Genomic DNA, 25,003 nt, shown 5'->3' with positions numbered 1-25,003 from the left:
GATGCCGCCATAACTCAGGCATGGACTCTTACTGCAGTACCTAGAAAAAAAAGCAATGAAGTGTACGAAGGCGTCTGCTGTTCTAGCACTGGCTGTATGCTTTCTGCACAAAAACCCTTGGTGTCAGAAAGTCAAACTTGTTCACTGTTCTTCTGCTGCATAGTCAGAATGATGTGGATAGAAACCAGACAAATATACAAAAAGAAAAAAAAATAGAAAGGAGAATGGTAATGCTGTGAGCCTGTGGACAAACCAGTGAATTTTTACTTGAAATCCTCATTAGTATCACCTGCAAAGCTTTACTAATGGTGTAGATCCCAGGCAGGATGTGGCTGTGAGCAGCATGGCCTAGCGGCTGGCGATCCTACCTGTGGCATGGGGGTTGAAACTAGATGATCTTTGAGGACCTTTTTGATCCAGGCCATTCTATGACTGTGATTTTATGTGCCATCACCCAGCTTGAAGAATATGTTGAAAACCACAGGCAAGACTGTAAGATGACAACAGGCATTTGAATCAAATATTCTAAAGCATTCATTGGAAGTCTTTCCAACTCCTTGAGTCTAGCATACGCAACTTCCTCCTGCAGCTGTTGGCCATTGCTGGAATATATACACAAGTTGATCTAGTCAACCTGTCTTGTATATGTTGGACTTGCATGAGGAAGAACGCTCCCCTTTCAGATTACATGCAGAAGTCCTTCTGGGACTGACTTATATCTTCCATTATCCAAGAGATATTGGCAGCATGCTGCTGTGCTGATTCAGGACCAACTCAAAAGCATGTACATTGGCACCTCCATACATCTTGTGAGTCAGCATATCCTACCTACAAGATCTAACACGTCCAGTTCAAGGACAACTAAGCAAGTACTTTCTTGCAAGAAATACATTAAAAAACAAAGCAGAATTCCTACTGCCCTGTATCAAACATTTGCCTTTAATTTTCCTGAAATAGCCTTGAGTTGCCTCTGAAGTTATCCCTAACAGAATTGTAAAATGGCTTATGCTGGGAGAGACCTTAAGCAACACCTAGTTCCAGCCCTCTACAATGGGCAGGGCTGATACACACTAGATCAGGCTGCTCAGCACCCCATCCAACCTAGCCTGAATGCCTCCTGAGAAGACAGGCCCAGTGTGTATTTTACCAGTTGCATTGTGACGGACTTCTGAAGCCTGTTCACAACATAGCATTTACTATACATGGAACACAAGGCAAGTTACATCTCAGAAAAGGTGACTATTTTCAGAAATGCCATCCACTGTAATCTGTAGCAGTCTGAAATACAAGAGGTGAGTTTTCTCCCTGTCTACTGCATCTCCCCGAGGTAGATACATGAAAGAGAGACCACAGCCCTAAGCAGAGACCGAAGCCTTTGGCCGAGTACTAAGTGATGTCTAAAAAAGCAAAAGAAAAACAAGGGGCACATTTAAATTGCAAGGCACAGCACAGTCCTAAGGCCCTATTAAAACCTCTAAGAAATGAGAGCACTGATGTACTTACTACATGCTTATCTCAACTTCCTAACCAAGATCCATGCTCAAAGGCCTTGTTTGCCCAAATCTTCCTTAATTCCCCATTCCAGCACAGAGAAAACAGTGCTTCTGATCAGGAAAGGACAGTGGTTTTCTGCTGCCAACACACTTCTCAAAGTGTGCTTTTACACAGCCATACCCTCATTGATAGTACTTCTTCCTCTCTAGTAAAAAAAAAAAAAAAAACAACCCACACATTTTGGATAAATTGATTCCAAACCAGTTTGAGACTAACTATCCTGTTTTCGAATTGTTCAAATACATTTTTTTTTTTTTTTAATATGACAGCATTTGTCATGTCAGGCACTGAGTAGTCAAGAATCATACGTTGGAGGTAAGAAGCTCCCTTCAAAGCCAAACAGTAAGTTAAATAGACTCTGTTGCCCTTTTATCTCATTCTTGTTGCCATCATTCCTTGTGATACCTTGAAAGGCTGACACTCCATCTAAGCAATGATCTAAAATTGAATTCTCCATATAATGTAAGGTTCTTATGAGCTCTGTGGTCCAACAAAAAGATAGCTATGTGTTGCTTTGAATTGGCATTTGATCAGAAGCGTGGCACATGGTCTGAAGATCTGACTAATTCCTTCTGAGAAGCATAAATACCTGGAAGAGCTGAGTCACCACACGTAGTTGTCATAAGGTGGGGGAAAGGCACTACCCCCTTTTGAGCTCCCCACAGCAAATCTTACGTGGCAGTGATACAGTCGTATGGAATTTTGATAGGGAAAAGAAATCACCCAGATTTCTCTCTGCTTTTTAATTAGCTCATAGTGAAAGACTAGCACATGTCAATTAGGGCATATTCCTCTCTATCAAGCCACAAGACAGGTTGTTTCCCTTATACTGTCCTCTGCATGTTTAATACTGCATCTCAAGAACAATTTAAATATTTTCACTTAACGACCACAAAGCATGGAGAGAAACTCTTTTAACTGGTTCCCTTTAATTGCATTCTGAAGCAGTAAGCAGATTGCCCCCATTTGGAAGTAGCCCATCCTTAACACAGTCAAGAAGGACTTCACTATGTAAGTTAAGCTAAACAGACAGCCATATAAACATCCACATCAGATAGTATGGCTAACAAACACCACAAACAAAGCAGCAAACCAAACGCTGAGGCCAAACTGTAATCCAAATGATTTCTTTACAAGTACTAAATACTAAAATTCACCCGGGAAATACAAACTACAAGAACTGCCCAAAAAGACATCTTTATTTTTTCCTTTGTCAAGTAAAACAAATGTAAATTCCAATAAACAAATATAAAAACACATGCTTGAAAACAATGGAATATAACCTGATCTCAGAGAGACTTACAAAGAAACTTTATTTCTACCCACATCTGGGCAAGATGACTGGAATCTAATCACCCAGATCTCAACACACTAAATGTCTTCAGTAAAGTTTCACGCATCTTCTACTGGATCAATCAAACATATTTAGAACACTTATTATATCACTATCCATGGTTAGAGCACAGTTTCAAATGTGCATTTAGCATTTATAATGTTTGATTGTAACAAACGTTTATTTTAATACAAAGCAAATTTGACAGTTTATGAGCTGCAACAAACACTACGGTTGGTCAAGGGGGTGGGTGACAGCTTCTTGCAAGGGTACGCACATCTACTATCCACTATAGCTATGCCACTCAGTATTGTATAATAAACCATCCATTTATTATGGCTAATCCTGGAAAAGAAGATGGCATAAGTTTCTGTTAGGAGCACAGAAAGAGAGAAATCAATGCACTGTAAACTTCAAAGCTGAAATTACTGATGCTTGCACTGGTGTGCAAGCAGCAAGAATTCATCTCAACCAATCTGTTTTTCTGAGATTATTCAGCTAGAATGAATAAATGCACAACAACAAGGAATAAGATGTCCCAGTCCGTCTATTGGAAATTTCAAGCAATACAGTCAACAAGAAATTTCCTCATCAGAGGAATCTATCAGAAAATCTACTTAAGAAGGGAAAAAGAGGAACATCTGCACGAAAAAAGGATCTCTGCATCTAACACCCTTTTGTCTTTCCCCATGGATTAATGTTTTGACTGCCCAGAACAGGAGCTGTTCAACAGAAAAGGAAAGCATACAATGAACTTATCTGGCACAGGTGTGACTTTCACCTCACAGTGACAGTAAAAGGATCAGCTGTAGAAATACAAGAAAAGCACATCCTATCTGCACAAAGGTATGTACTGCATCAAATCATTGTAAGTTAAAAAATTTATGTCTGCAGACTTCAGAAACTTTTAGACTACACAGCCAACAAATAGGGAATGGATGCAGATCATATCAGAGAAACATGCAGACAAGACAGCACATGATGACAGGACAAAGGGATCACTCCAAATTCCTACAACTCTGCAATTACAAACCACTTCCCTTCATAACACAGTAGGAAGACAACTACCAAGAACATCAGTTAAAAGGCTCACAAGCATCCTAAAGTGTCTCATTTCATGCATGGTCACAGAAAACCACTAGAGAAGGAAGGAAGAAACATAAAGATGTAGCTCTGCAGCTTTCCTGCAACAGAGAAAGCTGAGAAGACCGAATGTGAAGGAGGAAAAAATGGCCATAAGCAAATTGATCAATTGTTGCATTAATTCACCCTATTATAATCTTCTAATTCAACACTGTGCTTTAGCTATTCTTGCTATGTACACAGATGATAACCTTGTCATTACCAAGCAGGGCAATGCAGACTCCAGCGTCCATGATCACTTTTTCATTTCACTACATGACAGTACAAACCATCCATATTTGACAGCCAGCTCCAGAGCAGTATTTTCAGATATCAAGGCAGGTACAAGCACATGAAAAGCCTTCACAGCAGTTACTGTTACTATCTGACATTTTCAGAAACAAAACAGTTTTGCATGTCAAAAGACATTTTTGTTTCACAGCAGTTCTAATATCCAAGTGAACTGCCATGCAGCTAAATCTTCCATGTGCAATTTTCTTTTCTTACCTGTCATTATTCTCTGGGCTTCATATGGTTCCATATAGCCAGTGTTCTCTCCTTTAACCATTTTGTTCAACTCACTTTTGGCATCAAATGGATCTGAATAGTCATCAGCTATCAAGACCTGAAAGACAGGAAAGTAATTGTTACGAGATCTCTAGGCAGACTTGCAAACCAGAATGCAGTATCACCCTAAGAGCAAAAAATCTGAAGTTTCATTCAGACGAATGCATCATATGCCATCTTCAGATTACAATTACAACCTTGGTTCAGAGGACAGATAGAAATGCTGTGGACCATTGACAAAATGGTGCTGAAATATGCTTGCTTCTTTTCATCCCAGAGAGTGCACAAAAAACAGGCTGTGTGTCAAGTTATCCAAGATACAGAACAATTAGGATGGGCAAACTAGAAGGATCCAACCACCCACCATATCCAATCCAGCATAACTCTTAACAGAGATTTCTGCTATTATTTCGTAAAAAAAGCACACAATTCACAATATTACTAAACAATTTATCAGCTGTTAGGAATCATTTCTCCCTGTTACCGAAGGGGCTGAAACAATATTGTTTCCAGAAGCCAACAAGAGAGCCAGAGCAATGAGAGAAGCCCTCATGTGGAAGTTACTGCAGAGCATGCACGTGTAAAGCAGGACAGGAAAATGAGTCTGCAGCTGAGAAAGCAGCAGCAGGTTACTATCTCTCACTGCCAAAACACAAAGAACTGTGCAACCGTTCTGATGGGACCAAACCCACCCTGCTCAGTCCCCTGTTCAGGGCAGGGAAAGCCTTAAGGATTCTGGCCTGAAGACAGGTCTCCTCCAGAGGCATTTTTCAACTATGACTTCTCCTGTCCCACCAGTTTTACATCTTTAAGACCAGTAACAGTGGGACAGAAAGCAGATTGCTACGCCAACAACTCCAATTTTTCTAAACAAAGAACCAGGGGTTCAGTGCCAGCTCTCAGACTGAAGCTGCATCTGCTCCAACTCCTCCTGCCAGAATATCCCACCAGACAGAGGAAAAACACCACTCTCAAGCATGTCCCAGCAGGAGATTTTTGAAGATGCATTTATTACCACTGACCACAAAGGCATAAGTGTTAGAGCAAGGCTTAGCTGTCCTCCAGTTAGAGGTTCACAGCTGGGTTACCAAGCAGTCCTGGATTGACATTTTAATTAGAAATCAAGTGTGTTTTCCATCACTTAGAGTTGAAAGTGCTTGGAAATCTGTTTGATGAAAGCATCAGACTGACAAGGTAATAGAGGGAGGAAAAAATACTTATCTCTCTGGTAGGAACCAAAATGATGGTCTCGTTGTGAAACCCCAAGGAGAAAAGCTCCCTCCCCCCATCACAGGCGACATATGCCCAAGCAGCAAATCAGCTGCAAATCAGAGACGTGTCAGCTGCTGCGCAGACTTAAGACAAAGGCAACAATGTGCATCATGCAGCACTAATTTCTGCTCCTCAAAAGGCGAGATTTATCTCTAAAAGCCCCGCAGCTGAAAATGCCCATCCATTTACGCTTCTGATGCAATCCTGTCAAGAGCTGATTGTAATATGGGCTCCCTGCTGTTCTCCTATTACAAATGTCAACACATAATATCTGCCTATCCTTAGCATAACTATGCCAGAACATGAAGCAGAAAACAGTCTTACAGTTTCTCGATATTTCTCCCAGTATATTTTTTGGCAAATTAGGAAGAAGGAAAATTATACAGACAAAATGCTGTCAAATGAGGTAAAAATCTAGATTGATAATGTTAACAGTCAAGACCTTGTGATACCTAATGTGAACACAAAGACTTCAGCAACTAACTTGATATTCAGAAGAGATTAATAAAACAAAATCTGCTTCCTTGCAATTAGAAGATTTGTTTAAAAAAAAAGTCCAAATCCACATTATTTCATTATTATATTCTTTATAATTAACATAGTATCCATAAATCTGTCCCAGAACAGGGAACTTGTGTTCCCCAGTGTGAAAATCTCCCCTAGCTTGAACAGTGGTGCAACTTCTCCCATCCAGAGGAATAGTAGCATCAAAGCACTAAGCAATTGGGTACAGCAAATTATAATCATGTTTTCAATCAGATCACCTATAAGAGTTATCAGACTGAGCAAACTTCTCTCCAAAAGGCCTCTGAAGAAAACACAAACAAATCTCCAACCCACTCTACAGCACAGAAATAGCAGTCTGCCTCCCCTCCTCAAGCTGTGCACCTGTACTTCTCTATTAAAAATAGCTCTACAGATAGGAGCTGTAAGAAAGCTTCAAGTGACTGTTATGGTTTCTGTTTATATTCAAATGTATAAATTCTCAGCCTAGATATGGTAGCTGGCCAGTAACAACATTTGATTTCTTCCGTACTTGTTAACTGCTACCAATTTTACACTTCTTTCCAAAAAAAGAGTTTAATTCAAAAATGCCATCAAGACCTTAGATTAATATATTTGTTAGTCTAATAATACCAATCTCACCAAGAACTATCTTGCCAGTTGATGGTGCATGTTCTGCTTACCAGCTGATATTCACCACATAAACGCCTTGCTGTGCAGTGAGGCTCTGCAGACCTCTACCTTTACGCCACATGGAAAAGATGCTGCCATCCTTCTCACCACAGGCACGAGGGAACAGGACTTTCCATACAATAATGAAGCGCCTCCGCATTCACGAATGCTCGTCGGTGTTTCAGATGGAGATGATGGTGTCATGCATTTCTCTCTCAACAACCTTCCATCTACTGCCTAGAAAAGTGGTTTCAGTCATCTGTTCTGTAGTTCAAGGGGCCAAGGCCAACACAGGCAACAGAAAAATGTGACGAAAGTGGAATTTGACGATTCCACTTCAGATACACAATGCATGATCAAGGGATGAGCAAACAAATACCACGTACAGTGGGAAAAGGGTGCCAAATCATAGCTCTTAGGACCCTGAGTGAACGGGTTTTGCTGACCACTTTCCAAACCTGCTACATGCCAGCTCATCCAGCCCCAAGTCACACTGCCAATATTATTCTCCTTTTCCTTCCCTAGAGTTAAAGCAAAAACTTTCTGCTTCATCTTCGAGCCAAAGTATACAGAAAAAAAAAACAACACCTTACACTTAAAAACATCAATAAAACTACACTCTCACCCTACAGAACAGGTAGAAGCACTCCAACACACAGCAGACAGCAACAAGAGATCCTGAGGCATGTGCCTTATTTTGAAGGTACTCACCTGTCTCAACATTTTCTGGTTTTCCCAAATTACAAACACCAGCAGAATGATCAACTATATCAGTGACTGAAAGTCTAACCAGGTTTTCCTAGTGCAAAGGAGGAGCACTTCAAGTCTTCACCATTCTAGAGTGCTCAAAAGCAGCTCCATGTAAAAGGAGGAACCTTGGCAAATATTACACCTACTCAAACCAAAGGCTGAGATTCCGTCCATTCAGCATAATTCAGGATGTCTGACGAATTTCAGACTTAACTCAGTAACAGTCTTTGTCTTTAAAATGGAAGTAATGTTTTGAGTATAATAGCTCAGACCCTAATACACTATGGACTGGTTCCTCCACCACAAAGGAAGACCATGAATTTTAACAGTGTAAACACTGTGTAGGAAAATTAGGCTGAGTTGTGTTACTGCAGGAAGCCAGGGTCTGGGAAGCCTGTATTTCAGATGCTATGCAGTGAACAAACCTCAACACTGAGGCCATTTAAACTCCAGTTTCAGAAATAAATTTAGAAAGAATTTGTCTAAGTGTAATCCTATCATTTAACTGAGCAGAGTGCAGGCAGACAGAAGAGGTAAGCCAGCTACATAACTCACTTTCTTACTGGTCTGTACAAAAAACCCACAAAACAAACAAACAAACAACTTTTGCTTTCAATCTTTTAAATAAACTACTTTTCCACTGAATGTTCCTGCAGTGTAATCCATTTACACGTACTTACACTTATCTGATTACATTAATCTTTCTTTTCAACAAAAGTGAATCTGTGCTGCCTTTGGAAGAATGGTATACAGGAGAAAAAAAAAAAAAAGTCAGTTGAAAGACAAAGTCCAGAAGCATAGCCAACATCTTCAGAAACTAGGATTACCAAGTATCAATCATATGAAGGAAATTCCAGACATGTTTAAGAATTCCTCAACAGAAAGAGAAGAAAAACAATTTGGCTTTCTATTACATAGATCTAGTAATACTTAAGGTATGAATAAACACAAGTATGACAAATTCTGAAATATAAATAGAAGTTCAATGATATAAAACTAAGTGAATCTTATATTTGACCTTACTACATCAGAGACATCAACCAGGAGTTAGGGAACACTTCCAGGAGTTGTCCCAGGCAGGTAGTCTTTTAAAAGGCAAAAGAAAATGAGCATGGTTTAGTTACAAGGTAAGCAAATCCCAAGCAACAGCATCAGTTAAGAAGCCAATTAGAAATTACAAGATGTTTTCAAAAACAAAACTCAGAAAATTAAATAAAGCTGAAATTCAGTTTTAATCCTATAGTATGTACTAACTAAGCTGCAAGCATCACTGTCTTTCTCACCCACAGTCTTACAACACTGTACAAGTCTACATATGTCATTATGTTCTATACAAGTTTAATTGTGTTCTTTTATATGAAAAAAGCATGACTTGCATAAGAAATCAGTGGAAGAAAACAAAGAGCAAGCCTAATGCATGATTTTGCAAATATCCTTATCTCATTAAAAACACTAAAAACCTCTCCTGGTAGCCAAACCTTTGGGAGACTTACTATTAAAGATCCTTTTTGGGGGGCAAGGGGGGAGGGAGGGCAGGGGGGAGATTCACCATTATTTTGTAATTAAATCCCCTACTAGAAAAATTGCAGAAAAAACAGACTGCACAGTCTGCCTTTTCCAGTTTTTGTGACTGGCAATTAAGTCTACTAATATCACAGACAAGAACATGCAGCTGGCAGCAGATACAGAAGGAGCTCTCATTTAAAATGAGCCCTCTCACGTTTCGTCAGAAAACACACACTTAACAGACCCCAATGAAAATTCTTCATCTTCTCTGAGAATTTACAGTCAAAAAAGACCAGTCATTAGGTACAGTAGAAATCACTCTGTGTTACGTGCTGCTTTCCTTTTTGTTTGCTTCTTTTAACTACCATGTGATATTTTTGGCATAACCAGATTTCTCCTTGTCCCAAAGAGATTTCCAGGCCTCACAACCCAAACATGGCCTAGACAGACATTTCTTTAAAAACAATACTTTCAAGTAATGCCCATGCAGCTACACATCAGAAAGGTCTCTGATAAGCTCTAGAAGGACTTCAGAATTTTAGGCCATGATACTAAGGGAATGCCCCACAGATGGTTCTGTGTAGGTGCAGGGTGATTTCTTCCACACCTTATCTTGCATGCTGGAAAGACCATTTTCAGCTCTGCCCCGGAATAAGAGGCCTTATTCATAGCTATGATCACAAAAGGGAAATGCACTTCTGGTCTAAAATGTGACTGGAGCACAAATTCAGCAAGGTAGCTCCTAAATTACTGAGACAGTAATTCAGACAGAGTAATTTAGACAGATACTACCCTTAGACAGAGGGTGGACGGATGGTAAGGCACTGAAAAAAAAGTGTTTAGTAACACTCACCCATCTGTAAGGCTCCATTCTCACAGGAGACTGCAGTTTGCAGTTTCCAAATCTCAAACAAATGCATTAACCTCCACCTCACACTAACAGAACCCAACCACTAACAATCTGAGACATTAACAATAACTCTTGCCTTCTTGTCTGCTCATATCCCTTGTCCTAGGCCCTTGGTAGCCTGCAGTTCCCTGGCACAGGATCACAGAATGGCTTGGGTTTGAAGGGACCTTAAAGATCATCTAGTTCCAACCCTCTGCCATGAGCAGGGACACCTCCCACTACATCAGGTTGCTCATACTCCATGTGTCCCTACTTCACATAGGGCAACACAGGCCTAAAAACTGCTGCTAAAAGCTTAGAAGGAGTTCTGTTTTTCTTTCAGCAGTGAAAGGGCCCAACCTTGAGCTATTCTCTATTATTTTAAATTTGAAAATATACTTTCCAGACAATAAGTTACAAAAGTTACAGAAGAGTGGACAGATACAGCTTAACGTATCTTGCTTCCTTTTGAATACCAGGTTAAAACAAAATCCTAACCCCCCCCCCCCCGCCCCCCCCCCCCCCAAAAAGGCTTATATCTCATGGACCACTGTTATGAGAATTTTTATAAGAATTCTCCATATTTCATACACAATGCACAACTGTTCCAAAATCATGGCTTGCATCCATTTCCATGCTAATGGGCTGTCCTGCTGTAACCTATGGAATATCAAGGGAAATGTGGATTGCAGTCCTTTTCCTGTCTGTCACCAGAATCCACCACATACCTTTTCAGCTGTCAGGGCTGGCATTTCTTCTGCCACTAGGACAGCAGTGCCTTAGGCTCAGCTACAGGATACAATCACATTGTCACAATGTAGCAAAGAGAAGAAAAAGTCAAACCCTTCTCTTTGTCATGGCAAAACTGACCACAGTTCTGTACTAACATCCGGGACCAGGCACCAAAAGCACTGCTGCTGGTCAAGACTTGTCCAAAGACGTTCAGAGACATAAGTCCCTCCAACAATCTCAGTGAACCTGAGGAGAAAAGGAGCTTGTAAAGATACAGAACAGGCATTTTGACAGGGATAAGAGCAAACACAACAGCAAGCTGGCCATCAGCACAAGGTCAAATTGCAAACCAGAAGTTTACTAGACAGCTTCATGGTTAAAAAGAAACAGATTTAATTCTTACTTTTCTAGACTTTCTTTCTCATTAATCGGGTTAAATGCCACTTAGCTAAATTTCTACGCATGTTCTTACTGTGCCTGCCTTCTCATTTAGAGGCCCTTTAAATCATAAGAAACTAACCTTATTCTGTCTGCAGAAAGCTTCCCTGTCCACATCCACATTACAGTAGAACAGTCCTAACTCTCTGCAAGTCACCCTAAAGCTGCATATGTAAATAACTGTACTGCAGACCTCTTTCCTTATCTGAGCAGCTTAAGACTGAAGACAGTATCCGTGCTGCCAGACAACACTAAGGATGCCGGATTTATGGTGGCCTAACTGTAGAAACTGAGTTGTGTAACGCTGATGCCTCAGCGGATGTTGAGTGTCTCAGTATTTCAGCACTAACATGTACTTAACTCCTGCACACACCCGTCTAGAAGTTCAGAGGACAATTTACAGAAGCAAGCACAATGCTTTCCTTCTTGCTGATCAGTATTCAGCCCTGCTTTGGTGTCCTCACAATACCATTCCCCCCCCATGACTCACCCTGCCATGCCCAACTGTACACACCTGATCTGAACAAAGCCCTATTCATTCCTTTATGTTCTGCAGAAGAAAGTAAGCTTGAACCAGGGAGACCAAAGTTGCTGTAAGTTCACCTTCACCTGCTGCAAAGATTGAACTGCAGAACGGTGAAAACATTCCAGCTTGACAGAGCCGTATCTTGCATCCTACACTACTCTTCTTACAGGAATGCACTACATTAACATGTTCGCAGCACTCAGACTGCAGGGCAGGTTTTGAGCATCTGGCATAGACACAGAAACAAAGGCTTGGGTTGTACGATATCTTTGAAAACAATTATATCAATCCCTTGTTCAAAGCAGGGGCTCATTGTTCAGGGTATTGCCCACACAAGTTTTAAAATGTTCTAAAGATGGAAGTTTCATAACCTCTTTTTAAGCAGAATGTACATTTATGTATAGCTACATAATACATACACCATGTTTATGTGTATATACCTATGACAGAATCACAGAATCATTACTGCTGAAAAATTTCTCAAAAATCACCAAGTCCAACTGTCAGTCCATTCCCACCATGCCCACTGACCACGTGCCTTAGTGCCACATTCAACACCTCCAGAGGTGGTGACTCCACCACCTCCCTGGGCAGCCTCTGCCAATACCTCATCACTCTTCCTGAGAAGTTTTTCCTAATATCCAACCTGAACTTCCACTGATGCAGCTTAAGAACAATCCCTGTCACTGTTACCTGTGAGAAGAGGCCAAACCCCATTTCACTACAATCTCCCTTCAGTGAGTCCTAGAGAGCAGCAAGGTCTCCCTAGAGCCTTCTTTTAAATATGAAAACATTACAAGTTATTTAAATATGCAGCAACAGGGAAACCTACATTTGAGACAAAACAAATGAAGAATGCAAGTGTAATAGACAGACTGCAGCAACAGTTTTAGATCAGACAGAAGATGTGTGCACCAGATGAAGCACCAAGTGTGTATTTGGATTCCATTCACAGTTTCCTTGAAGATGGAAGGCATGCAAGCACCACTCCAATAGACTGTGCTGGACATTTACCCCAGTTCCCGCTCTGCTCTCGTTCTGTTTAGAGAACTCTTTTCACAAGCAATGCATAGCATCTATCGCTTATTTTTCACTTCTATCTGAAGTTGGAACTTGCAGGACAATAAATCTCCTTTCATCTGCCTTCTTTTGCTGTCCATGCAAAATCCCAGTATTGCATTATCTTTTAGTAATATTTTCCTTCACGTCTACTAGACACGTTCAGCCTTATGCAAACTGTGTTACTAACGTCTGAGGTCAAACAGCATGCCTTCTTCATGTACCCTTGTCTGCTACATTTATTAGTTTGATCAGCTTCAATTAGAGTTGATATCTCAACACACAAGCACAATGACAGAAGTGTAACCACAGGGACAAGTCTCACCACTACTATTAACGTTATTCATTCCTCTAAATCTTCTGGTAAGCTAAAGCTTGTAACAGAAGCAAGGTGAACTTCAACCAAATGCTTCAGGGCCCCCTGTCTGACATGAACAATCTATAGAGACTGGGAGAACAAGCACTGCATTTGCAGCAGCTTTCTCTTCTGTCCCCATGCATTTGTCAGCTACTGGAATGAGGTCAAAGTCATCACTATTGAATCAGCAACAGGCATCCAGCAGTAATACGTTTCTTCACTCTTTCCCCCAGCTGGCTTTTTCAGCACACATCATCACAGCAATCACCAGACAGAAGGATTAAGTGGTGGCTTTATGCAGCAGAACTAAAATGCAAACCAACCGTGAAACTCCTAAGTCAAGCTCATAAAGGGCACGCCAGTGCTGAGGCCTGGAAGGCCCCTGGTGCAGTGTTCTCCCTGCAGGGACATCTCTGCATCCTGCTGATTCCTCAGCTATATGACAGCAACCTGCTGAGCCGCAGAGGGGCTGCAGGGCTCCTCTTTCTGCAGCAGTGTGGGAGCTGAGTCCTCCCAGCAGCTCGCAGAAGCCCAAGTATAGCTCCAGCCTAACACCTTGCCAAGGAAATACAGCCAGTGCTCTGCCATGCCATTCTGCCCTGTATGCAGATAGCCACTTCCCAAACAGGGTATCTCACCTCACAGCCATATACCATCACAACAGCACGTGGCCCTCTACACCTTCCCTCCAGCATCAGGAGCACATGGTCTCCTGCACAATAGATCACAACCTGAATACATCAAGCCAGCAACAGTTGCCCACTGCCATAACATTCTCCAAACTTTGTGTCAGTGAACAATAATGCCCCACCTGCTGCCATCCTCTCCTCCAATTCTCTCAGTAACACAATGATGGCAACAAATGCCATTGTCAAGTGTGCCTGCTCACACCATAATATGTGCCATTTTGTTCCTCTTTATGGTTCACACTGTTTCATTCAAATTCAGTGCAGCAACCCAAAACAAGGCAGGCTCGCAAGGCAGCATGTCCATTCTCTCAGTAAAAACAGATTACAGAATAAACCAGTGAGCAAAAAGGTCTCCCAGCCTGAACACACAAAGAATATTTGGTTTGAGAGACCACTCATTTTGGTAGCTGAACTGGAGGGTCTGCCTAGCAAAGGACACGTCCTGGTGGAGGTGTGTGAGGCTGGTATGCAGCATGGATTTGGCTGCTAGTCCACCCCAGGGGGGTGAGAGATCTCATCAATCTGAGCTTTAGCAATTGCTTAATGTTTTACTTTTCCTATTTGTTATCTGATTGTGCTCTTTGCTTACTGAAGGCAAAACTAGTCTTTTATCCCTACAATAAATCACTGTAAATCCGGTATTGCCTCATGTATCATTTCACTGCTCAGTATCCAAAGAACCCTTTAGAAAATATACTGACAGCAAGTCTAATTTAACAGCACCTGTGTTTCCTCCAGTGCTCTCCATCACCCTTGAAAGCCAGCTGGAAACTTTTCAACAACACCTGTGCACTTGCACTTCAGACAACCCAGACTATGAGACTCATCAATTTACCTTTCAATACACATAGAACCACAATGATGAACAGGCCAAATCAGCTATCCATTCATTTTCAGTGCTGTATTATGCAGGAGGCCCAGCCTCCAGAGACTGCTCCAAGTCCCCTACTAGAACTTCCCATGTGAGCTTCATGACAAGAGTGTGGGTGGGAAAAATTAAAAGCGTTTGGCTAATGCTTTGGGGATGATTTTTTCTTCCTAAGACAGAATACAGTAAGTACTTTGGGTAGCTCTCAACTGTTTAACCATGATCTTGGAGCATGTGGCAGGTCATATCTTTTGATCCTTATCCACCTTTAAGCTGTCTAATCCTCCCAATATATATATATATATGAATGATTAGCCAAATAGTGGGGAAAAAAAAAAGAAAAAGAAAAAAAATATATATATATATATATTTTTCCCCCCACTATTTGGCTAATCATTCAGCTTCTCTTCTTCACTGCTGCTGCTGTCTCGGCAATTTTGCATTGCTTTTGTGTGTCTGCTAGGCACAGAACAGCTTCTCAAATGAATTTCAAGTCTTACACTGACTGCTGGACAATTGTGGCAAGCATTGTGGCTAACCATGTTATTTAACGCAAACATGTCAGAGGATGGAAGACAGGAGAGGAGCAAGCTCGATCAATGCTTTCTACTTGTTTTAGTATCTCTTTCTTTAAGTCATCACTTGAGGAGGATCCACTGCAATGCAGCACTTACCAATCTCTACAATATTAGTCCATAGAAACTACTCACAGGGTAAGTAGGTAACACAGTACTGGGTCCATCGTATCTCATTCCGACAGTGCATGTCAGATCTTCAAAACTATGTCTGTCACACTGTTGTGATTTTCTTTGAAGAGTAGCTCTATTTAAAAAAAAAAAAAAAGCCTCAACCAAAAACCATGCAAGATTAAAATACATGCTGGAACATCTCAGAAGAGCAGAGATCTTAGTAATCTTTCAAAGATGCTCCTCCTGTGGTACCTCAGCAGCATATAGTGTACCATCCTTAATAACCATCACATAATAAATAGTAAGTGGCTGAAGCCCCTCAGTGGTCACCATCATTCCCCTCCCATGCATGAAGCCTATTAAATGTTTTAATACTTTCAAGATTACTGTAGTCACTGGTAATTCAATAACAGGTATTTTTGCAAAATCACACAGAAAAAATTCAAGCATTACTGCTTGACTTCAAAGTCTGGAATTCAGCTACAAAAAAAAACAAAGCAGTTCAGCAGGTATTCTTCACTCATGCCAAACAGACCGCAACTATTTTTTAAAGAGTTAAAGATTAACAAGTTATTCACCTTATGCTGGCTTCCATCCCTCCCGAGAAACCAACACAAGTACCTGCAGGCCACAGCAGCTATGAGTAGTTCTGCTGTTTTTTCAGTTAGAAATAAAATACCATGGTCAAGAAGTGAAGATGACTGGCCTCGTATACAAGAAGAACAGTGAATATTATCTGCTTAGCCTCACTCTGCTCCATGCTCTAGGGGTCAATGCTGGGTCCAGCTCTGTCTAACATCTCCATTAATGGTCTGGATGATGGGGCAGTATATCTTCAGCAAGTCTGCAGATTCAACTGGGAGAAGAGTTTGGTATAATAGAGAGCTGTGCTGCCATCCAGAGGGACATCAACAGGTTGAAGAAATAGGCTGACAGGAACAACGTGAAGTTTAACAAGGAGATGCTTCAAGTCCTGCTCCTAGGAAGGAACCAGGGCCCACAGACGAAAAAAGGCTTGGCAAAGAGGAATCTGGAAATCTTAGTGGACATGAAGTTGAACACCAACCACAGTGTCCTTGACACAAATAAGACTAATAATAACCTGGGCTGCACGAAGCAAAGCATTGCCAACTGGACAAGGGAGAAGAGCCCTCCTTCCCACTCAGCCCTGGTGAGTCCACTCCTGGAGCACTGTTTCACTGTTCCCCAGTAGAGAATAGTCATAGACACACTGGAGAGAGACTAGCAAAGGGCCACCAAGAAAACTAAGGAACTGTTCAGACTGGAACAGAGGCGGCTCAGGGAAGATCTTATCAATTTATATAAATACCTGAAGGGAAGGTGCAAAGAGGAGAGCCACAGCAGTAATACTGTTTGACTAGATGTCCTTGAGATATTCTTTCCAACCTAATCTATTCTATAACTCTGTCTCCTGCAATAAAGGATGAAGTCCTGGTGCCAACTTCATGTATTTTGGTAACCATTTGAAAATGTGACTATGAATACAGATGAGGAGACAAAAAAAAAAAATCAAAGCACCAAGCACAGACTACCAGCACACATACTGGTCAGCTCTTAGGCCACAGGATGTTCAGAATACAGCCTGGAGAAACAGAAAAGCACACACCCTGTTGTCTGGCAAGAGCACAGGCACATAAAATCAAGACAGAACTGTCTATGATTAAAGATGCAATCAAAAAACTTACACTGGGCAATTCTAGGAAAGACACAAGCAGTTTTAGCAAACAATTTTGTCTGAGTTTTTGTCTAGAACTTGCAGCCTCAACCTCCCAATTAATATTTTGTCTCATCCTCACAGGATGAGACAAAGGGAATAAGCAGTTCACCTCAATTCATGAGTGCAGAGATTAAGCACATGACAAATCAGAGCTACTATCACCAGAAACAGAGTGGCCATACTGCACTTGGAATAATATCCCAGCATATACACGAGTCTTGCTTGCTTCCTCATAAAGCAACAGAAGGAACATGCAAAAGAGCACTGCAGGCATATGTTTCTGCTTCTTGAGCACCAGGTGAGCATGGTTCATGTATATTAGATACTGATGTTGCACAGTAGGGGGTTAAAACTGGACAAAGGTCCACTGCTGTAACATTAGCCCTTTTCAGAATGAGGCCACATCTTCCAGTAAATGATTCAGTAATGAGTTCAAAAAAAGGGCAAGTCGGTCATTTTGTTTGAATCAAGTAACTGAGGAGCTTTCAGTGTTTTGGATCTGTTAACTGTAAAGGTATACATACCATGCTCTTTCAGGAGATCACCACACCCTTCTCCCATCTCCATGTTTCCAACAGCTTCAAAACTCCCTTCAGCTAGCCTTTTTCTGCTTCAATTCTCTTTGTCCAAGAGTATGAAAATCTGATCATTTCCAGACCTAAGATGATTCCCAGCTGGGCAATACAATGAGAAGCCAGGCCCACTTCTACCCAAACAGGCCACCTCAATACTTGTAACAGACAACAGACAATGTAACAAAATTTCTAGCACTCCACAGGTTCAGGTAACAACTAAGTATCTTACCATAAGACTCTTGATAATCCCTTGATCATGGTGCTCACATTTCTACAAGAACACATTTCTAGCAGGGTCTTACTGCCATAGCATCGTGAGATACGTAGAAAAAAATATAGCTTGTATAGCCTTGCACAAGCTACTCTTGAAGACTCACAAGACCAGCAGCCTCCGGTATCTTCTTCTCAGACATGTGACTTAAAGTCAGAGCCATATGGCAATAAGTACCACATGAAGAGATAAGGTAAGCTTCAGAGTACAGCCTGTTGGAAAGAATGGCAGCCTGACAGTCTGCTGAAATGGACTGAACACAGAAACACAGCAGAGTCTCATCAGAAACTTAGAAGCTTTGAGAAGTATATACCTGAAATAAATAACCCTAACACTGCTTAGATATGTTGAAATGCCAGCTGAAAGATTCTGTTAAATACACCTGACTTATTCCTACTTGCAAGACCAAATACAGCTCAGACCTGGATACAAAAAATATAACAAACATTTACATTTTCTCAATGTTTACTAAAAGGTTTTAATCATACACAGATGTTAATGCTGGAAAGTTCAAACAGCTTTTCCATAGCCTATTGTAATGTAAGAAAGGCAGATGTTTGATGCAAAACATGGCTTTAGCCCTCACACTTAGCTAGCATTCAATCTCTGCACCACACACTTCCGAGATGGATTCCATGGAAACTAAGTTTTCCCTTCCTGCACAAACGCAGGATACATATAAGCCTTTAGACCTCTGGAAATCAAGTCAGCAGCTACACTGCCTTCAATGGTTTCCTGCTGCCACGCGACATTTATAGGTTCTCTCACAGCCAGAAATGGATCTTACAATTTGCAATGCCTTCTGCACACACTATCTAGATCGGTTGCACAGTTCTAGTTGCAGCACACAGAGAGGGAAAAATGTTGCTCATTATTATGAAATAATCATCTTTTACAAGACAAGTACACTACAGGTCCACCTCTTAAACACTAAGAACTTACTGCAATGGAGTGTAATGTAGTTGCTGTCTGAATAGCTCTTCAGATCCAAAGCCACATATAAGTATTTAGGTAAGAAAATATACAAAACAACCTTTTATACGCTTAAGTATTACTACTTTCATGGACTTACACCAGAAAAAAAGATCACTTAGAGGACATAAGTTCACTCTTTACTAACAGGTTTGTCCACTGAGTTGATGGCAAGCTGAGTCTCACATCCATTCTTACAAAGATGCATGAACCTGGAAGTTGCTGTGTATGGACACGCCATTCCAACTCACCTAAGCTCATTTTTCTGCTCCAGGAGAACCGACTATTTAACTTCTCCCAGGCCCACACTGAAAACAGAGGCTAGTCATTCCTTATCGTCTATACTAGAGCTATTCAGATAAATCTGCCACAAATGATAACCTTGCCCAATCTCCTTTGCTTTCAGATACACATCACTGCTAAAGCCCCCAAATATGTCTGATTGTACCACCTAGGTAAAAAAGTCCACAAACCATTATGAATTCAAAGATACCTGGCAGTGATGACACCCTGCCTTGTGTATTTCTTGTGAAGGTTGTTCACCTCGCTATTGTATGTGCACGGCCTGCTACCAATCTGGCTTTTCAGTCAGCATCTTTACCTCTGCTTATTAAGGCTCTTCAAGCTCAGATGAGTTACACCTCTGTGGTTACTTTTACAGCCTATGTCTGCAATCTTGCCAGATGCAGCCAGGCCTGCCATTACTTTTAGTATGTATCTCCTCTACTACTCAGATTTATCTGGTTTATCATTTTCCTAGAAATGTATACTATCTAGTTTGCTGTTATTTACACTTTGCCATTTGTCCTTTACATGTAACCTGAACCTGTACATTGAACAGGCATCTTCCTAGATCTACTACCCATTCCAGAATCTCTCATAAGTTTAACCCACAGCAGTCCTACCCAGACATCAGAAACAAAGCTTGAAAAACCACTCATGGAATTTGTGGGAAACCATAGTTCTCTGTAAAAGAAAGCAGAGCATTATAATTGTATATTCAAAAAGAAGAAAAACAAAGATTAGAGGTGCTGGAACAGACCACAAGACTTTAATGAACACTCCTGGATTATTAAACACTAATATCTTTCTGTGAGAAGAGCCTTATACAGCAATTTTATTTTCTTTCATTCATAATATAAGTACTTAAGTTATGCTACTCCCGTTGGTCAAGGAGGATCTGGTCAGAGGTCATCTAGGCAAACTCAACACATGCAAATCTATGAACTCCAATGGGATGCACTCACAAGTGCTGAAGAAGCTGGCAGAAGTGACTTAAGCCACTTTCTGTTCTATTTCAAAGGTCATGGAGAACAGCAGATGTGGCCAAGTACTGGAGAATAGCCAGAGTTACTCCAGTCTTCGAAATTGGCAAGGATGAGGACCTGGGAAACTACAGACCAGTCAGCCTCATCTCCATCCCTGGGAATGGAATGGAGCAACTTGTTCTGGATATCATCTCCAAGCAAGAGAAAGCACAGAAGGTTATCAGGAGTAGTCAACATGGATTCACCAAGGCGAAATCATGCCTGACCAAACTGGCAACCTTCTAGGAAGTTGCAACTACCCAGGTAGATAAGGGGAGAGCAGCAGATTGCATATCTTGACTTCAGCAAGGCTTTCAACAACGTCTCCCACAACACTCTTGTGAGGTAAGCTTAGGAAGTGTGAGATAGATGAGTGGACATCTACAGTGAGGTAGATTGAGAACTGGCTGACTGGTAGAGCTCAGCAGCACAGAGTCTGGCTGGAGGCCTGTAATTACTGGTGCTCCCCAGAGGTCAGTACTGTGCCCTGCCTTGTTCAATATCTTCATCAGTGACCAGGATAAAGGGAAAGAATGCACTCTCAGCAAGTTTGCCAATGATACAAAGCTGGGAGGAATGACTGACACACAAGAAAACTGTGTTGCCATTCAACAAGTCCTGGACAGACTGGTGAGTTAGGTGGAGAGGAATCTTATAAGGTTAAGCAAGGGCAGGTACAGAGTACCACAGCCAGGAAGAAATGACTGCATGCATTAGTACAGGTAAGGAACTCTGGAAAGAAGGACCTGGGCAGCTGGTGGACAACAGGATGACCATCAGGCAGCACTGTGCCCCTGTGGCCAAGGCCAATAGTGTCCTGGAGCACATTACAAAACGCGTGGCCAGTAGGTCAAGAGAGGTGATCCTCCTACTCTGATCTGACCTGATGAGGTTTCTTTTGGAGTTCTTTTGGGCTCCCATGTTCAAGACTGGGAACTTAGAGTTCAGTGGAGGGCTACAAAGATGATTAAGAGCCTGAAGCATCTCCCTTCTGAGGAAAGGCTAAAAGGCCTGGAACAGTTCAGTCTGGAGAAGATCAAGAGAGGATCTTAACAATGTTTACCAATATCTAATGGTCAGGAATGAAGCCAGAGGTGGGCAGGCTCTTTCAGCCCAGTGACGGGACAACAGATTGTGACCACAAACAGGAACACAGGAAGTTCCATCTGAACATGAAAAAAACCTTGTGGCAAGGTGAGGATGAGCACATCTGACTCTTCAGAAAGCTAAGACTTCCTGCATGGCATGTATACTCTCTCTCAAAACCAGAAGGAATGTGGTTGCAGTATGAGTATTCTGTTTTTTCTGGGGAATCATCCTATCTTACAGAAGTGCAGGCTGCTTATTCAAAGCAAATTTTAGAACCAGCAGCATACATTTATAATCACAGAAGCTGGCAAAGAGGGTTGCTTGAAACAGATGTTATTTCCATTTTGCAGATTGAATCAGTTGGCCTAAAATATAAAGATAATAGTAGTAAATCCTGTTCTACATAAGAAGAACAGCAGTTGCACTTGGAATAGTTTTGCCCCAAGCAAAGCAGTTATTTTTCCTACAGCATGAAGCTGTTGGAAGTATTTGCCTGAGAGCACTTGGCCTGAACACAAGTAATTGACAGAAGAGTGAATACACTGAGACTGTAACTTTAATGATGGTTCACTTCCGAGAAAGAAGTTGCTTCCAGTCAGGAGCTACCTGTAAAGTGACAGACTGTGTAATAAATGCTAGTGTTTTAATATCTTGTCATCATCATGACAAACAGATACATTGGTAATTCCACCTGGACAGGATATAATTTATCACGTTGTTGCAGAAATGTGTTACCACTCAATTCAATCCTTTTACATACTTAAACATGCACCCACACAGTTAATTTAAATTGGTAAGTTCAGCACATACTTAGAATTCCTGTGATGAGACTCTTAACGCTTAAGTTTCACAAGCCAATTTACAAACTGCAGAAAAACTGATTTTCAGCACACACACACACACACACACACCACAGCAAAAAAAGATGTACTTAAAGAAAGAGCAGAGGCACAGTGCTTACAACAGCAGAGCTGCTCTAGCCTCTCCTAAGCCTCCCCTTGTAACCTGAGTTCCTGCACCTGGAACCTTCCCAGCACTGTTCCTACAGTGTTTTTGTAAATATTTGTAGAGAACACTATGAAAGACAAGAGAGCATTTGCAGCCAAGCCAGTGGCTGCAGAGCTTGCTTCAGCTGTCAGCTGAATATGAAACATAAATGTCCAGGGAAGTGTTGTGCTGTTGTAACACAGGACTTTGAACAACCTCACCTTCAGCAGTGAACAAGGAGGTGAAGAAGTTAGAGCATGGCTTTTTTTTTTTTTTTTTTTTTTTTCCCAGTAAGGAAAGCGAGGAGTACACTGTTTTTCTGACACAAATTTTTCCTATAAATATATGTTAGATAAAGACCTCCTCCAGCAGTTACAGCCAAAGCCTGTAGCAAGCACTAAAGTAGGCAGATTTGCAGAGGATTAGTAACACATAAAGAAAACCTCTTCTAATGTTGTACACAGTTACAGCTTATGCAGACCTTAGAACAGCCTGTACCCTGCTCTCGAGATCTTACCAACTAATTAGTCCTCACATGCCAAAACAAGCACGATGCTGGTACACAGCCTGACTTGTGCAAAACTGTCAAGGGGCTGTGAGCGACTGCAGGAAAGGAGAGAGGAAGAAAAAACCACTACAACCACACCGGGAACACTCCCTGCCACTCACACTGCAGCACCAGGAGGCCAACCAGCCCTCAATCGCCCTTGGCCCAGGCCTGCTGTCACCCCAGAAGCTGATCTGATACAGTGTGATTATAATCACAGTACGCTCTGAGAACGGGGGACACACTCCATGTTCCTCCACAGCACATCTACTCTAAGACATACCAGAGTACCAGCAAAAGACAGGTTTTGGGTTGGATACTATGAAGAATTGCTTCTCAGAGTGGTGATGCAGAGCACAGGCTGCCCAGGGAGGTGGTGGAGTCACCAACCATGGAGGTGCTCAACACCCACGTGGATATGGCACTGAGGGACGTGGTGAATGAGCATGGGGAGGGTGAGCTGATGTCTGGACTCAGTTATCCTAGAGGTCTTCTCCAACTCAGCGATTCCATGACTCCACGACACGCCCCAGAGCTTGTCGGCAGGGTAGGCATCCACAGGCACCGCCACGGAGGCGCCTGCCCCGCACACAACGATCCGCACCACGCACAAAGGCCTCCTCCATCCCAGCAGCTCATCCAGACGAACGCCTCCCCGGCCCCATTTCCACAGCCGGCCCCGGAGGGCAGGGCCGGGCCCGGCGCTCACCTTCTCTTTGGCGGGCGCGGAAGCCGCCAGCTGCTCACCGCCGCGGCCGAACTTGCCGCCGTCGCCGATCTCCACGCGGATCAAGCGGTGCCGAGGGGAGATGTACCGCACCTCGGGCGGCGTGCCGGGCCGCCGCTCGCTCTGGCTGCGGGCGAGCAGCGGGGAGCCGGCCGGCGCTGAAGCGGCGGCACCGCACGAGGCGGAGGAGAAGGCGCGGGGGGCGGCCGGGCCCGGCTCGTCTGGCGCGCAGGGCTCGGGCCGGCACAGGGCGCGCAGCTTGCGCAAGGAGGAGCCGGGCCCGCTGTAGGGGTCCTCGAAGTCGCGGTCCTTCTGCGCGCGGTAGGCGCGGAGCAGCTCGCTGGTGTCGTCGCGCAGGTGGCGGTGCGGGAAGCCGGGCGAAGCGTGGTGCTGGTGGCGGTGGAGGTGCGGCGGCCCGTCGGGGCGGGGCGCGCCGCCAGCACCGTTGCGCTTCTCCCGATAGTCGGGCCGCGGAGGCTGCGGGGGGTTCTTGGTCTTGTTGTTGCCCAGGCTGAAGTACTTATTCAGCCATTTAGCCATCGTCCTCGCCGGCCGCGGCCCCTCAGCGCCTAGCGCCGCCCCCGCCCGCCACCGCCCGCATGGAGCAGCTGGGCGGCGGGGCGGGCGGGCCGGTCGCCCCGCTCCGCTCCGCGCACCGGCGGCTTCCCCGCCGCCGAGACGCCCCTACTCCCCGCGGGACGCAGCCGCTCCCGGCCGCGCCGCAGCTCCGCTCTCGCGAGCGCCGCCGCCGTGCCTGCACCACGGCCCGGCCTGACCTCAGCACGCAGCGGGGCGGGGGACGCGGCTGCGCGGGGCGGGGCGGCAGGGGACGGGCGGGCGGGGCGGGGCGGGGCTGCCCGAGCCTTTGGGAGGAGCGCGGTCGCGGTACGGAGCCGACCCTGGGTGGGGTGGAGCGAGTGTCGTTTCCAGCGTGACAGTCACCGCAAAATGTTGCCATTCGGGGGGGACATAAGGGTCATAGAATCAAAGAAATATTAAGGAAAAGACCTCTAACTCGCCGAATCCGACCGTCAGCCCACCCCACCATGCCCACTGACCACATCCCTCATTGCCACATCTACGCGGTTCTTGAACACCTCCAGGGATTGTGACTCCCCCAGCTCCACGGCCAGCTTGTGCCATTGCATCGCTACTCCTGAGGAGAAATGTTTCCTAATACCCTACCCGAACTTCCCCTGGTGCAACTTGAGGCCATTTGCTCTTGTCTGTTGCTCAGGGCCGTGCCCACTGTCCTGTGCAGC

The 25,003-nt window shown here is 43.3% G+C and overlaps 1 protein-coding gene across 4 annotated transcripts in view; it reads right to left on the bottom strand.

Annotated features, from left to right (window-relative positions):
- Nucleotides 1–24,324, bottom strand: part of SHB (SH2 domain containing adaptor protein B) — a 78,132-nt gene extending 53,808 nt beyond the window's left edge. For 3 of the 4 annotated variants that reach the window (XM_042864942.1, XM_042864939.1, XM_042864941.1), the window contains exons 1-2: nt 23,724–24,324; nt 4,517–4,634 (exon numbers count right to left, since the gene is read on the bottom strand). In XM_042864942.1, coding sequence (XP_042720876.1) covers nt 4,517–4,634; nt 23,724–24,281 — 676 coding nt within the window. In that variant the 5' untranslated portion in view covers nt 24,282–24,324. The remainder of the gene's footprint in view (nt 1–4,516; nt 4,635–23,723) is intronic. The other variant, XM_042864940.1, reaches the window with a different exon arrangement.
- Nucleotides 24,325–25,003: the final 679 nt, after the last annotated feature.

This window comes from Lagopus leucura, unplaced genomic scaffold (assembly GCF_019238085.1).
Source record: "Lagopus leucura isolate 7727_CA_CO unplaced genomic scaffold, USGS_WTPT01 Super-Scaffold_774, whole genome shotgun sequence".
NCBI classification, from domain to species: domain Eukaryota; kingdom Metazoa; phylum Chordata; class Aves; order Galliformes; family Phasianidae; genus Lagopus; species Lagopus leucura.
The sequence above is the reverse complement of the archived record's forward strand: the minus strand, read 5'-3'. Positions and strand labels throughout refer to the sequence as shown.